Consider the following 16,946-nt stretch of genomic DNA (forward strand, 5'->3'; position numbering starts at 1 on the left):
ACTGCAGAGAATACATCATAGTTCTTTCTGTGCGGTATAATGTAACATATGTATAATGTATAATTCAAATGCACAGTCTGGAACCTGATCCCTAGAGGAGGAGGCCTGGGGCCCATCGGTGGTTTTCCCTGTACCCCTGTGGCCCAGTCCAGCCCTGTTGTTACTCCAAACAACGTGATGGAGAAGAGGCCATTTGAGGTAAATAAATCCTTATGTGAGCACTCTTTTACTGCTTGAATTGCTTAGTGGTAGAATGAGAACTTTACTTTTAATAAAGACTACGTAAAGACTACTAACTGTATAGAAAAATTACTTTGTTTCCCTTGTAAAAAAGAAAAGAAGATAACTAAGTAATAAATTTGGTATTGCACATTTATCTTCTTGTTTTCTTTGTTACAAGGGAAACTAAGGGGTCTATTCAATTTAAGTCGGAATTCCCGACTCTTCGGTAAAACGGTAGTTTCCGATATTTTAGGGTCGAATCCAGATTCGCCCTATTCAATCAAACTGACGTTTTTCCGACAAGTCAGAAATTCCGTCTTGTCGGAAAACATGTCGATCGGCGGATTTGCCGTAGATCTATGTGTTTTGTCGGATTAGCAGCCAAATCCGACAGTGTCGGAAATGGGGCTCAAACCTATCAATCCAACTTTACAAAAAGTCTGATTGCCATTGTCTGAAACTGCCAAAACCTGTCGGATTTGGCCGCAAATTGAATACTGAAATGTCGGATCCTTTCCGTCAGAAAGGATCCGACATCAATTGAATAGACCCCTAGGTATTTTTCTATAAGTCTTTACCCTTCTTATTTTAGAGGAATTTATTATTAAAAAGTAAAGTTTTAATCCTACCACTATGCAATTCCAGCAGTAAAAGAGTGCCCACATAGGGATTTATTTACCTCAGATGGCCTCTTATCCATCAAGTTGTTTGGAGTATTAAATATTCTAATCCCTGGGGCACCTCCAGTCACATATACAATGTTAATGCTCATTGCCAATAGAGTAATTTTATAGACTGGTTTCTAATTTGACACACCCTAATTTGCGAGTGCAGTACACTCTGACTGTTTTTGTGTCCCCGTCTGTGCAATGCTAACAAAGCATAACACAATCATACACATGACCAACACAGTCAATATGGCTGCCCATATCTGGCACAACATCAGGTTTTAAAAGTACCCATCTTCCCGGTGGCACATTGTTACCAGAGGTTGGAAACATAACTTACTCTATTGCAGGGAGCAGGTAATGTTTCCTCAGGGACTCAAAGTACGGTCCTAAATTTGCAGTTCCTTCTATTACAAAGACGACATCGGCTACTACACCGCCATTTCCCTGCGACGCTGCATCCATAGTGGTACCCTTCCACTACAATCTGTGGGAGACAAACAGCAGGTTTTAGACAAGAGCAGCTACAGAGGAATACTACAGGGAGACAGTTACTATGATATTTCCTGACCAAAACACTGTAATAAAATGTGTGTGTTTCCATATAAATAGATTAATATATATATATATATATATATATATATATATATATATATATATATATATACACACACACACACACACACACACACACACACACACACACAGTCAAGTCCATAAATATTGGGACATCTACACAATTCTCATATTTTGGGCTCTATACACCACCACAACATATTTGAAATGAAACAAACAAGATGTGCTTTAACTGCAGACTTTCCGATTTAATTTGAGGGTATTTACATCCAAATCAGGTGAACGCTGTAGGAATTACAACGGTTTCTATATGTGCCTCACACTTTTTAAGGGACCAAAAGTAAATGGGACAATCGACTCAAAAGCTATTTCATGGACAGGTGTGGGCTATTCCCTCGTTATTTCATCTTCAATTAAGCAGGTAAAAGGTCTGGAGTAGATTCCAGGTGTGACATACGAGGAAAGGCTTGCAAGACTAGGCATGTTTACACTGGAAAAGAGGAGATTAAGAGGGGACATGATCAACATTTACAAATATATAAGGGGACAATATACAGATCTTGCGCAGGACCTGTTTTTGGTTAGATCAACACAGAGAACTCGTGGACACTCGCTCAGGTTAGAGGAGAAGAGATTCCGCACAATACGGCGTAAAGCCTTTTTTACGGTAAGGACGATACGTGTTTGGAATTCCCTGCCTGAGGGAGTTGTAATGGCCGACTCAGTCAACACCTTTAAGAATGGGACGAAAAATTCCTAATAGATAAGGATATCCAGGGTTACGGAGCATAGTCACGCACTATGGTTATTATGAAAAAGAGGGGTAAAACGTAACGGCAGTCATCAACTTCAGTCAAAATTTTATACAAAATAATCGTGCATAGGAGACCACAAATAGGTTGAACTCGATGGTCAATTGTCTTTTTTTCAACCTTAGATACTATGTTACATTTGCATTTGGAATCTGTTGCTGTCGACTTTCAATATGAGATCCAAACAGCTGCCACTATCAGTGAAGCAAGCTATCATTAGGCTGAAAAATCAAAACAAACCCATCAGAGAGATAGCAAAAAACATTAGGTGTGGCCAAATCAACTGTTAGGAACATTCTCAAAAAGAAAGAACGCACCGGAGAGCTCAGCAACACCAAAAGACCCTGAAGACCACGGAAAACAACTGTGGTGGATGACAGAAGAATTATTTCCCTGGTGAAGGAAAACCCCTTCACAAAAGTTGCCCAGATCAAGAACACTCTCCAGGAGGTAGGTGTATATGTGTCAAAGTCAACAATCAAGAGAAAACTTCACAAGAGTGAATATAGAGGGTTCACCACAAGATGTAAACCATTGGTGAGCCACAAAAACAGGATGTCCAGATTAGAGTTTGCCAAACAACATCTAAAAAAGCATTTACAGTTCTGGAACAACATCCTATGGACAGATGAGACAAAGATCAACTTGTACCAGAGTGATGGGAAGAGAAGAGTATGGAGAAGGAAAAGAACTGCTCATGATCCAAAACATACCACCTCATCAGTAAAGCGTGGTGGTAGTGTCATGGCGTGGGCATGTATTGCTGGTTCCCTTGTATTTATTGATAATGTGACTGCTGACAAAAGCAGCAGGATGAATTCTGAAGTGTTTCGGGCAATATTATCTGCTCATATTTAGTCAAATGCTTCAGAACTCATTGGACGGCGCTTCACAGTGCAGATGGACAATGACCCGAAGCATACAGCGAAAGCAACCACAGCGTTTTTTAAGGCAAATAAGTGGAATGTTATGCAATGGCCAAGTCAATCACCTGACCTGAATCCGATTGAGCATGCATTTCACTTGATGAAGACAAAACTGAAGGGAAAATGCCCCAAGAACAAGCAGGAACTCAAGACATTTGCAGTAGAGGCCTGGCAGAGCATCACCAGGGATGAAACCCAACGTCTGGTGATGTCTGTGCGTTCCAGACTTCAGGCTGTAATTGACTGCAAAGGATTTGCAACAAAGTATTAAAAAGTGAAAGTTTGATTTAGGATTGTTTAGTTTGTCCCATTGCTTTTGGTCCTTTAAAAAGTGGAAGGCACATATAGAAACCGTTGTAATTCCTACACCGTTCACCTGATTCGAATGTAAATACCATCAAATTAAAGTGGAAAATCTGCAGTTAAAGCACATCTTGTTTCTTCAATTCAAATATGTTGTGATGGTGGATAGAGCCCAAAATATAAGAATTGCGTTGATGTCCCTATATTTATGGTCCTGACACACACACACACATATATATATATATATATATATATATATATATATATATATATATATATATATATATATATATATATATATATATATATATATATACACACACACATATATACACATATATATATATATATATATATATATATATATATATATATATATATATATATATATGTGTATATATGTGTGTGTGTATATATATATATATATATATATATATATATATAATATAAGAATTTACTTACTGATAATTCTATTTCTCGTAGTCCGTAGTGGATGCTGGGGACTCCGTCAGGACCATGGGGTTTAGCGGCTCCGCAGGAGACAAGGCACAGTAATAAAAGCTTTAGGATCAGGTGGTGTGCACTGGCTCCTCCCCCTATGACCCTCCTCCAAGCCTCAGTTAGGATACTGTGCCCGGACGAGCGTGCATAATAAGGAAGGATATTGAATCCCGGGTAAGACTCATACCAGCCACACCAATCACACCGTACAACCTGTGATCTGAACCCAGTTAACAGTATGATAACAACGAAGGAGCCTCTGAAAAGATGGCTCACAACAAGAATAACCCGATTTTTGTAACAATAACTATGTACAAGTATTGCAGACAATCCGCACTTGGGATGGGCGCCCAGCATCCACTACGGACTACGAGAAATAGAATTATCGGTAAGTAAATTCTTATTTTCTCTAACGTCCTAAGTGGATGCTGGGGACTCCGTCAGGACCATGGGGATTATACCAAAGCTCCCAAACGGGCGGGAGAGTGCGGATGACTCTGCAGCACCGAATGAGAGAACTCCAGGTCCTCCTCAGTCAGGGTGTGCCCCTGACCAAGTAGCAGCTCGGCAAAGTTGTAAAGCCGAGACCCCTCGGGCAGCCGCCCAAGATGAGCCCACTTCCTTGTGGAATGGGCTTTTACTGATTTTGGCTGTGGCAAGCCTGCCACAGAATGTGCAAGCTGAATTGTACTACAAATCCAGCGAGCAATCGTCTGCTTAGAAGCAGGAACACCCATCTTGTTGGGTGCATACAGGGTAAACAGCGAGTCAGATTTTCTGACTCCAGTCGTCCTGGAAACATATTTTCAGGGCCCTGACAACGTCAAGTAACTTGGAGTCCTCCAAGTCCCTAGTAGCCGCAGGTACCACAATAGGTTGGTTCATGTGAAAAACAGAAAACACCTTAAGGAGAAATTGAGGACGAGTCCTCAATTCTGCCCTGTCAGAATGAAAAATTAAGTAAGGGCTTTTATATGATAAAGCCGGCCATTCTGACACACGCCTGGCTGAAGCCAGGGCTAATAGAATCTTCACCTTCCATGTGAAATATTTGAATTCCACAGTGGTGAGTGGATCAAACCAATGTGACTTTAGGAAACTCAAAACAACATTGAGATCCCAAGGTGCCACTGGGGGCACAAAAGGAGGCTGTATATGCAGTACCCCTTTTACAAACGTCTGAACTTCAGGCACTGAAGCCAGTTCTTTCTGGAAGAAATTTGACAAGGTCGAAATTTGAACCTTAATGGACCCTAATTTTAGGCCCATAGACAGTCCTGTTTTCAGGAAATGTAGGAAACGACCCAGTTGGAATTCCTCTGTAGGGACCTTCTTGGCCTCACACCACGCAACATATTTTCGCCAAATGCGGTGAAAATGTTTTGCGGTTACATCCTTCCTGGCTTCGACCAGGGTAGGGATGACTTCATCTGGAATGCCCTTTCAGGATCCGGCGTTCAACTGCCATGCCGTCAAACGCAGCCGCGGTAAGTCTTGGAACAGACAAGACCCCTGCTGGAGCAGGTCCTTTCTTAAAGGTAGAGGCCACGGTTCTTCCGTGAGCATCTCTTGAAGTTCCGGGTACCAAGTCCTTCTTGACCCATCCGGAACCACGAGTATCGTTCTTACTCATCTCCTTCTTATGATTCTCAGTACTTTTGGTATGAGATGCATAGGAGGGAACACATACCCTGACTGGTACACCCACAGTGTTACCAGAGCGTCCACCGCTATTGCCTGAGGGTCCCTTGACCTGGCGCAATATTTGTCTAGTTTTTTGTTCAGGCGGGACGCCATCATGTCCACCTTTGGTTTTTCCCAACGGTTTACAATCATGTGGAAGACTTCCCGCTGAAGTCCCCACTCTCCCGGGTGGAGGTTATGCCTGCTGAGGAAGTTTGCTTCCCAGTTTTCCACTCCCGGAATTAACACTGCTGAGAGTGTTATCACATGATTTTTCGCCCAGCGAAGAATCCTTGCAGTTTCTGCCATTTCCCTCCTGCTTCATGTGCCGCCCTGTCTGTTTACGTGGGCGACTGCCGTGATGTTGTCCCACTGGATCAATACCGGCTGACCTTGAAGCAGAGGTCTTGCTAAGCTTAGAGCCTTGTAAATTGCCCTTAGCTCCAGTATATTTATGTGGAGAGAAGTCTCCAGACTTGATCACACTCCCTGGAAATTTTTTCCTTGTGTGACTGCTCCCCAGCCACTCAGGCTGGCATCCGTGGTCACCAGGACCCAGTCCTGAATGTCGAATCTGCGGCCCTTTCATAGATGAGCACTCTGCAGCCATCGCAGAAGAAAACACCCTTGTCCTTGGAGACAGGGTTATCCGCTGATGCATCTGAAGATGCGATCCGGACCATTTTCCCAGCAGATTCCACTGAAAGGTTCTTGCGTGAAATCTACCGAATGGGATCGCTTTGTAAGAAACCACCATTTTTCACAGGACCTTTGTGCAATGATGCACTGATACTTTTCCTGGTTTTAGGAGGTTCCTGACTAGCTCGGATAACTCCCTGGTCTTCTTCTCCGGGAGAAAACATCCTTTTCTGGACTGTGTCCAGAATCATTCCTAGGAACATTAGACGTGTCGTCAGAAAAAGCTGCGATTTTGGAATATTTAGAATCCACTCGTGCTGTCGTAGAACTACTTGAGATAGTGCTACTCCGACCGCCAACTGTTCTCTGGACCTTGCCCTTATCAGGAAAGCGTCCATATTTCTTTTAGGAAGAATCATCATTTCGGCCATTACCATGGTAAAGACCCGGGGTGCCGTGGACAATCCAAACGGCAGCGTCTGAACTGATAGTGACAGTTCTGTACCACGAACCTGAGATACCCTTGGTGAGAAGGGCAAAATTTGGACATGTAGGTAAGCGTCCCTGATACCCAGTGACACCATATCGTCCTGGTTCGCTATCACTGCTCTGAGTGACTCCATCTTGATTTGAACCCTTGTATGTAATTGTTCAAATCTTTTAGATCTCACCGAGCCGTTTGGCTTCAGTACCACAATATAGTGTGGAATAATACCCCTTCCCTTGTTGTAGGAGGGGTACTTTGATTATCACCTGCTGGGAATACAGCCTGTGAATTTTTTTCCAATACTGCCTCCCTGTCGGAGGGAGACGTTGGTAAAGCAGACTTCAGGAACTTGTGAGGGGAAGACGTCTCGAATTTCCAATGTACACCTGGGATACTACGTGTAGGATCCAGGAGTCCACTTGCGAGTGAGCCCACTGCGTGCTGAAACTCTTGAGATGACCCCCCACCGCACCTGAGTCCGCTTGTATGGCCCCAGCGTCATGCTGCGGACTTGGCAGAAGCTGTGGAGGACTTCTGTTCCTGGGAATGGGCTGCCTGCTGCAGTCTTCTTCCCTTTCCTCTAACCCTGGGCAGATATGACAGGCCTTTTGCCCGCCTGCCTTTATGGGTACGAAAGGACTGAGACTGAAAAGACTGTGTCCTTTTCTGCTGAGATGTGACTTGGGGTAACAAAAGTGGATTTTCCAGCTGTTGCCATGGCCACCAGGTCCGATGGACCGCCCCTTTATACGGCAATATTTCCATGTGCCGTCTGGAATCTGCATCACCTGACCACTGTCGTGTCTATAAACATCGTCTGGCAGATATGGACATCACATCTACTCTTGATGCCAGAATGCAAATATCCCTCTGCGCATCTCGCATATATAGAAATGCATCCTTAAAATGCTCTATAGTCAATAAAATATTGTTCCTGTCAAGGGTATCAATATTTTCAGTCAGGAAATCCGACCAAGCCCCCCCAGCGCTGCACATCCAGGCTGAGGCGATTGCTGGTCGTAGTATAACACCAGTATGTGTGTATATACTTTTTAGGATATTTTTCAGCTTCCTATCAGCTGGCTCTTTGAGGGCGGCCGTATCTGGAGACGGTAACGCCACTTGTTTTTATAAGCGTGTGAGCGCCTTATCCACCCTAAGGTGTGTTTCCCAACTCGCCCTCACTTCTGGAGGGAAAAGGTATACCTCCAATAATTTTCTATCGGAGGAAACCCACGTATCATCACACACTTTAATTTATCTGATTCAGGAAAAACTACAAGTAGATTATTCCCACCCTACATAATACCCTTATTTGTGGTACTTGTAGTATCAGAAATATGTAACACCTCCTTCATTGCCCTTAACATGTAACGTGTGGCCCTAAAGGAAAATACGTTTGTTTTTTTACCGTCGACACTGAAGTCAGTGTCCGTGTCTGTGTCTATGTCGACCAACTGAGGTAAATGGGCGTTTTTACAAGCCCCTGACGGTGTCTGAGACGCCTGGACAGGTACTAATTTGTTTGCCGGCCGTCTCATGTCGTCAACCGACCTCGTAATTCCTAAATAAGCCATCCATTCCGGTGTCGACTCCCTAGAGAGTGACATCACCAATACAGGCAATTTGCTCCGCCTCCTCACCAACATCGTCCTCCTACATGTCGACACACACGTACCGACACACAGCACACACACAGGGAATGCTCTGATAGAGGACAGGACCCCACTAGCCCTTTGGGGAGACAGAGGGAGAGTTTGCCAGCACACACCAAAAACGCTATAATTATACAGGGACAACCCCTTGTACAAGTGTTTTCCCTTATAGCATTTTCACATATGTAATCATATCGCCAAATAAGTGCCCCCCCTCTCTGTTTTAACCCTGTTTCTGTAGTGCAGTGCAGGGGAGAGCCTGGGAGCCTTCCTCACAGCAGAGCTGAGCAGGAAAATGGCGCCGTGTGCTGAGGAGAATAGGCCCCGCCCCCTAAAACGGCGGGCTCTTCTCCCGGAGTTTGTGAGATCTGGCAGGGGTTAAATACATCCATATAGCCTCAAGGGCTATATGTGATGTATTTTAGCCATAAAAAAGGTATAATACATTGCTGCCCAGGGCGCCCCCCCCAGCGCCCTGCACCCTCAGTGACCGCTGGTATGAAGTGTGCTGACAACAATGGCGCACAGCTGCAGTGCTGTGCGCTACCTTATGAAGACTGAAAGTCTTCTGCCGCCTGTTTCTGGACCTCTGGACCTCTTCAACTTCGGCATCTGCAAGGGGGGTCGGCGGCACGGCTCCGGGACGAACCCCAGGGTGAGACCTGTGTTCCGACTCCCTCTGGAGCTAATGGTGTCCAGTAGCCTAAGAAGCAAATCCATCCTGCACGCAGGTGAGTTTACTTCTCTCCCCTAAGTCCCTCGTAGCAGTGAGCCTGTTGCCAGCAGGACTCACTGAAAATAAAAAAACCTAACTTAAACTTTTATTCTAAGCAGCTCAGGAGAGCCACCTAGATTGCACCCTTCTCGGCCGGGCACAAAAATCTAACTGAGGCTTGGAGGAGGGTCATAGGGGGAGGAGCCAGTGCACACCACTTGATCCTAAAGCTTTTATTATTGTGCCTTGTCTCCTGCGGAGCCGCTAAACCCCATGGTCCTGACGGAGTCCCCAGCATCCACTTAGGACGTTAGAGAAATTATATATATATATATATATATATATATATATATATATATTATATATATATATATATATATATTTTAGCCTTTCAGGATACAAATGATAGAGTATATAATTGGACTGTACGCTGAAAGGCTCAAAAGCCCCATGAGCATACATCCATCACTTACATGTGAACGGAGCAGCAGCAGAGTTACCACTAAATGAACCAAAGGGAGTTTACACCCTTCAGATGTTGTAGCCTAAGGGTGGGTACACACAGAACGAATAAAGCCACGATGTGGGCATTCCCGATTAATCGGAACGACACATCGTTCCGTGTATATGAACAATACCGATGCGCACACCCGCGGGTCGCTGGCGACAGCCTCATATCTTCTGAACGTGAAAGAAGATCTGGGGCTGTCAATAGCGATGCCATGCAGCACGGCCCCCGCACTGCTGTTCGACGCTGCCGGTATCGGCATGTGTGTATGTACTTACCGATGCGGGCCCCCCCCCCCCTTTGCCCCCCCGCTGGACACGATGTGTCATTCAGTGACACATCATGCCGTGTGTACCCACCTTTACAGCATACCAGAACCTACAACACCAGAAAAACAATCCGGAAGGACTACATGTAACATATCTCTTAGCAATCCTCCCCTCACTGTGAGCTGCATGCAATATCAGTGTGGGCACCAGCTGGCATGAGAGAAGGGATCAGGCATGCACTCTCTAATGGGTACACATGGAACGATTAGAGCCACGATGTGGGCTTTCCCGAACGTTTAGAACGACACATCTGTACATCGTTCTGTGTGAATGCCCGACACCAATGTGCGCCCCTGCGGGTCGCTAACAACTGCCCCAGATCTTTTGAACATGCAAGAAGACATGGGGGTGTCGTTAGCGACGCCATGCTGCCGAATGCAGCATGCCCCCACCCCCGCCATCGGCAAGTGAGCACTTGCCAATGCAGGCCCCCCACAAGGCACAATGTGTCGTTCAGTGACACAACGTGCCGTGTGTAACTAATAGGCTCTATAGTAATGCTAGTAATGAATCCCCAGAATACAAAGACTGTTCCAATGTTTTTACTGGTCGGAAAGGTCACATGTGACTTATCACACCAAGCTTTCGAATATCATATCATTGGTTTCATTTTACCCAGTGCACGGTAACATAGAAAGGTCCTATTGGTAGGCACGTTACCATAACAATATACAAATAACATTGAACTTTTTTTTTTTTTTTTTTTTAATAAACTGGTCACTTTGCAGAGTTCAAGTTGTATTCACAAATATAGTGTAAGTTGTGTTACATTATGTATGCTGTATATTATATAAGCTGATGGAGTGCTGCAGGGAATAATAAGATTTTACTTACCGGTAAATCTATTTCTCGTAGTCCGTAGAGGATGCTGGGGACTCGTAAGGACCATGGGGAATAGACGGGCTCCGCAGGAGACATGGGCACTTTAAGAAAGACTTTAGGATTCTGGGTGTGCACTGGCTCCTCCCTCTATGCCCCTCCTCCAGACCTCAGTTAGGGAAACTGTGCCCAGAGAGGAGACGGACAGTACGAGGAAAGGATTTTAGTTAACCTAAGGGCAAGATTCATACCAGCCCACACCATCCACACCGTATAACCTGTGATAAACTATCCAGTTAACAGCATGAACAACAACATAGACTCGGTTCGAACCGATGAAACTATAACATAACCCTTATGTAAGCAATAACTATATACAAGTCTTGCAGAAGAAGTCCGCACTTGGGACGGGCGCCCAGCATCCTCTACGGACTACGAGAAATAGATTTACCGGTAAGTAAAATCTTATTTTCTCTAACGTCCTAGAGGATGCTGGGGACTCCGTAAGGACCATGGGGATTATACCAAAGCTCCCAAACGGGCGAGAGAGTGCGGATGACTCTGCAGCACCGATTGAGCAAACAGGAGGTCCTCCTCAGCCAGGGTATCAAACTTATAGAACTTTGCAAAGGTGTTTGACCCCGACCAAGTAGCTGCTCGGCACAACTGTAATGCCGAGACCCCTCGGGCAGCCGCCCAAGAAGAGCCCACCTTCCTAGTGGAATGGGCCTTAACCGATTTAGGCAATGGTAATCCTGCCGTAGAATGCGCCTGCTGAATCGTGTTACAGATCCAGCGAGCAATAGTCTGCTTTGAAGCAGGAGCGCCAACCTTGTTGGCCGCATACAGAACAAACAGAGCTTCAGTCTTCCTGATCCTAGCGGTTCTGGACACATAAATCTTCAAAGCCCTGACCACATCCAGGGACTCGGAAGTCCCGCGTAGCCACAGGCACGACAATAGGTTGGTTCATATGAAAAGATGAGACCACCTTTGGCAGAAATTGAGGACGAGTCCTCAATTCTGCCCTATCCACATGAAAAACCAGGTAAGGGCTTTTATACGACAAAGCCGCCAATTCCGAAACACGCCTCGCAGAAGCCAAGGCCAATAACATAACCACTTTCCAAGTGAGATATTTCAATTCCACCGACTGTGCCCAGAGGAGAATGGGTGCACTGCAGGGAACTCTCCTGAGTTTCCTGCTTAGAAAGCATTTTTGTTAGGATTTTTTCTCTTTTTCAGGGAGCACTGCTGGCAACAGGCTCCCTGCATCGAGGGACTGAGGAGAGAGGAGCAGACCTACTTAAATGTTAGGCTCTGCTTTCTTGGCTACTGGACACCATTAGCTCCAGAGGGAATGAACACAGGTTCGGCCTGGGCGTTCACCCCAGAGCCGCGCCGCCGTTCTCTTCACAGAGCCAGAAGAAATGAAGACAGAAGGCGTCTCAGGCGGCAGAACCCTTCGTTGCTTCACAGAGGTTACGCACAGCACTGCAGCTGTGCGTCATTGCTCCACTACACCTCACACACTCCGGTCACTGTATGGGTGCAGGGCGCAGGGGGGGCGCCCTGGGCAGCAATAAAACACCTCTACTATGGCAAAAGTGTATATACATGTACAGGTGGGCACTGTACATGTATATAAAAGAGCCCCCGCCATTTTTTAATAAGTTTGAGCGGAATAGAAGCCCGCCGCCGAGGGGGCGGGGCTTCACCCTCAGCACTCACCAGCGCCATTTTCTCTACACAGCACCGCTGAGAGGAAGCTCCCCGGACTCTCCCCTGCTTGACACACGGTGAAAGGGGGTTTTAAAGTAGAGGGTGGGGTGGGGGGGCACATTATTGGCGTTTATACACTACAGCAGCGCTACTGGGTACACATTCTGTGTTTTTCTCCAGGGACATATAGCGCTGGGGTGTGTGCTGGCATACTCTTTCTCTGCCTCTCCAAAGGGCCTCAGGGGGAACCTGTCTTCAGAAAAGAGATTCCCTGTGTGTGTGAAGTGTGTCGGTACGTGTGTGTCGTCATGTTTGATGAGGAAGGCTCACCTAAGGAGGAGGCGGAGTGCATGATGGTCAGGTCGCCGTCGGTAACGCCGACACCGGACTGGGTGGATATGTGGAATGTCTTGAATGCAAATGTAAATTTACTGCATAAACGATTAGACAAGGCTGAAGCTAGGGATCAGTCAGGTACTCAGACCATGCCTGTCCTTGTGGCACCAGGACCTTCCGGGTCTCAAAAACGCACCATATCCCAGATCACTGACACAGATACCGACACAGACTGACTCTAGTGTCGACTATGAGGATAGGGCAGAATTGAGGAGTCGTCCCCAATTTCTGCCAAAGGTGGTCTCATCTTTTCATATGAACCAACCTATTGTCGTGCCTGTGGCTACGCGGGACTTGGGGGATTCCGAGTCCCTGGATGTGGTCAGGGCTTTGAAGATTTATGTGTCCAGAACCGCTAGGATCAGGAAGACTGAAGCTCTGTTTGTTCTGTATGCGGCCAACAAGGTTGGCGCTCCTGCTTCAAAGCAGACTATTGCTCGCTGGATCTGTAACACGATTCAGCTGGCGCATTCTACGGCAGGATTACCATTGCCTAAATCGGTTAAGGCCCATTCCACTAGGAAGGTGGGCTCTTCTTGGGCGGCTGCCCGAGGGGTCTCGGCATTACAGTTGTGCCGAGCAGCTACTTGGTCGGGGTCAAACACCTTTGCAAAGTTCTATAAGTTTGATACCCTGGCTGAGGAGGACCTCCTGTTTGCTCAATCGGTGCTGCAGAGTCATCCGCACTCTCCCGCCCGTTTGGGAGCTTTGGTATAATCCCCATGGTCCTTACGGAGTCCCCAGCAACCTCTAGGACGTTAGAGAAAATAAGATTTTACTTACCGGTAAATCTATTTCTCGTAGTCCGTAGAGGATGCTGGGCGCCCGTCCCAAGTGCGGACTTCTTCTGCAAGACTTGTATATAGTTATTGCTTACATAAGGGTTATGTTATAGTTTCATCGGTTCGAACCGAGTCTATGTTGTTGTTCATGCTGTTAACTGGATAGTTTATCACAGGTTATGCGGTGTGATTGGTGTGGCTGGTATGAATCTTGCCCTTAGGTTAACTAAAATCCTTTCCTCGTACTGTCCGTCTCCTCTGGGCACAGTTTCCCTAACTGAGGTCAGGAGGAGGGGCATAGAGGGAGGTGCCAGTGCACACCCAGAATCCTAAAGTCTTTCTTAAAGTGCCCTATCTCCTGCGGAGCACGTCTATTCCCCATGGTCCTTACGGAGTCCCCAGCATCCTCTAGGACGTTAGAGAAATATACGGTACATTATCTCTGGTGATGGGGCAGCGGGAGCTATATATGGTATATTATCTCTGGTGATGGGAGCAGCGGGGGCTGTATATGGTACATTATCTCTGGTGATGGAGGCAGTGGGAGCTGTATATGGTACATTATCTCTGGTGATAGAGGCAGCAGGGGCTGTATATGGTACATTATCTCTGGTGATGGAGGCAGCGGGGGCTGTATATGGTACATTATCTCTGGTGATGGGGCAGCGGGGGCTGTATATGGTACATTATCTCTGGTGATGGGGGCAGCGGGGGCAGTACATGGTACATTATCTCTGGTGATGGAGGCAGTGGGGGCTGTATATGGTACATTATCTCTGGTGATGGAGGCAGCGGAGGCTGTATATGGTATATTATCTCTGGTGATGGAGGCAGCGGGGGCTGTATATGGCACATTATTTCTGGTGATGGGAGGCAGCGGGGGCTGAATATGTTATATTATCTCTGGTGATGGGGCAGCGGGGGCTGTATATGGTACATTATCTGGTGATGGGGCAGCGGGGGCTGTATATGGTACATTATCTCTGGTGATGGGGGCAGCGGGGGATGTATATGGTACATTATCTCTGGTGATGGGGGCAGCGGGGGCTGTATATGGTACATTATCTCTGGTGATGGAGGCAGCGGGGGCTGTACATGGTACATTATCTCCGGTGATGGAGGCAGCGGGGGCTGTATATGGCACATTATCTCTGGTGATGGAGGCAGCGGGGGCTGTATATGGTACATTATCTCTGGTGATGGGGCAGCGGGGGCTGTATACGGTACATTATCTCTGGTGATGGAGGCAGCGGGGGCTGTATACGGTATATTATCTCTGGTGATGGGGGCAGCGGGGGCTGTACATGGTACATTATCTCTGGTGATGGGAGGCAGCGGGGGCTGTATATGGTACATTATCTCTGGTGATGAAGGCAGCGGGGGCTGTATATGGTACATTATCTCTGGTGATGGGGCAGCGGGGACTGTATATGGTACATTATCTCTGGTGATGGAGGCAGCGGGAGCTGTATATGGTATATTATCTCTGGTGATGGAGGCAGCAGGGGCTGTACATGGTACATTATCTCTGGTGATGGGAGCAGCAGGGGCTGTATATAGTACATTATCTCTGGTGATGGAGGCAGTGGGGGCTGTATATAGTACATTATCTCTGGTGATGGAGGCAGCGGGGGCTGTATATGGTTTATTATCTCTGGTGATGGGGCAGCGGGGGCTGTATATGGTACATTATCTCTGGTGATTGAGGCAGCGGGGGCTGTATATAGTACATTATCTCTGGTGATGGGAGCCAGCGGGGGCTGTATATGGTACATTATCTCTGGTGATGGAGACAGTGGAGGCAGTATATGGTACATTATCTCTGGTGATGGGAGGCAGCGGGGGCTGTATATGGTACATTATCTCTGGTGATGGGAGGCAGTGGGGGCTGTATATGGTACATTATCTCTGGTGATGGAGGCAGTGGAGGCAGTATATGGTACATTATCTCTGGTGATGGGAGGCAGCGGGGGCTGTATACAGTATTATCTCTGGTGATGGGAGGCAGCGGGTGCTGTATATGGTACATTATCTCTGGTGATGGGGCAGCGGGGGCTGTATATGGTACATTATCTCTGGTGATGGAGGCAGCGGGGGCTGTATACAGTATTATCTCTGGTGATGGGAGGCAGCGGGGGCTGTATATGGTACATTATCTCTGGTGATGGGGCAGCGGGGGCTGTATATGGTACATTATCTCTGGTGATGGAGGCAGCGGGGGCTGTATATGGTATATTATCTCTGGTGATGGAGGCAGCGGGAGCTGTATATGGTATATTATCTCTGGTGATGGAGGCAGCGGGGGCTGTATACAGTACATTATCTCTGGTGATGGGAGGCAGCGGGGGCTGTATATGGTACATTATCTCTGGTGATGGGGCAGCGGGGGCTGTATATGGTACATTATCTCTGGTGATGGAGGCAGTGGAGGCAGTATATGGTACATTATCTCTGGTGATGGGAGGCAGCGGGGGCTGTATACAGTATTATCTCTGGTGATGGGAGGCAGCGGGGGCTGTATATGGTACATTATCTCTGGTGGAGGTAGTGGGGGCTGTATATGGTACATTATCTCTGGTGATGGAGGCTGTATATGGTACATTATCTCTGGTGAGGGAGGCAGTGGGGGCTGTATATAGTACATTATCTCTGGTGATGGAGGCAGCGGGGCTGTATATGGTATATTATCTCTGGTGATGGGGCAGCGGGGGCTGTATATGGTACATTATCTCTGGTGTTGGGAGCAGCGGGGGCTGTATATGGTACATTATCTCTGGTGTTGGGAGCAGCGGGGGCTGTATATGGTACATTATCTCTGGTGATGGAGGCAGCGGGGGCAGTATATGGTACATTATCTCTGGTGATGGGGGCAGTGGGGGATGTATATGGTACATTATCTCTGGTGATGGGGGCTGTATATGGTACATTATCTCTGGTGATGGGGCAGCGAGGGCAGTATATGGTACATTATCTCTGGTGATGGAGGCAGTGGGGGCTGTATATGGTACATTATCTCTGGTGATGGAGGCAGCGGGGGCAGTATATGGTACATTATCTCTGGTGATGGGGCAGCGGGGGCTGTATATGGTACATTATCTCTGGTGATGGAGGCAGCGGGGGCTGTATATGGTATATTATCTCTGGTGATGGAGGCAGCGGGAGCTGTATATGGTATATTATCTCTGGTGATGGAGGCAGCGGGG

General features: G+C 46.9%; 1 protein-coding gene across 5 annotated transcripts in view; it reads right to left on the minus strand.

The window, feature by feature from the left end:
* Positions 1–16,946, minus strand: part of MED25 (mediator complex subunit 25) — a 138,374-nt gene that overhangs the window by 105,877 nt on the left and 15,551 nt on the right. For all 5 annotated transcript variants that reach the window (XM_063942428.1, XM_063942426.1, XM_063942425.1 and 2 more), the window contains exon 2: positions 1,231–1,377. In XM_063942428.1, the coding sequence (XP_063798498.1) occupies positions 1,231–1,355 (125 nt within the window). In that variant the 5' untranslated portion in view covers positions 1,356–1,377. The remainder of the gene's footprint in view (positions 1–1,230; positions 1,378–16,946) is intronic.

This window comes from Pseudophryne corroboree, chromosome 10, assembly GCF_028390025.1.
Source record: "Pseudophryne corroboree isolate aPseCor3 chromosome 10, aPseCor3.hap2, whole genome shotgun sequence".
NCBI classification, from domain to species: domain Eukaryota; kingdom Metazoa; phylum Chordata; class Amphibia; order Anura; family Myobatrachidae; genus Pseudophryne; species Pseudophryne corroboree.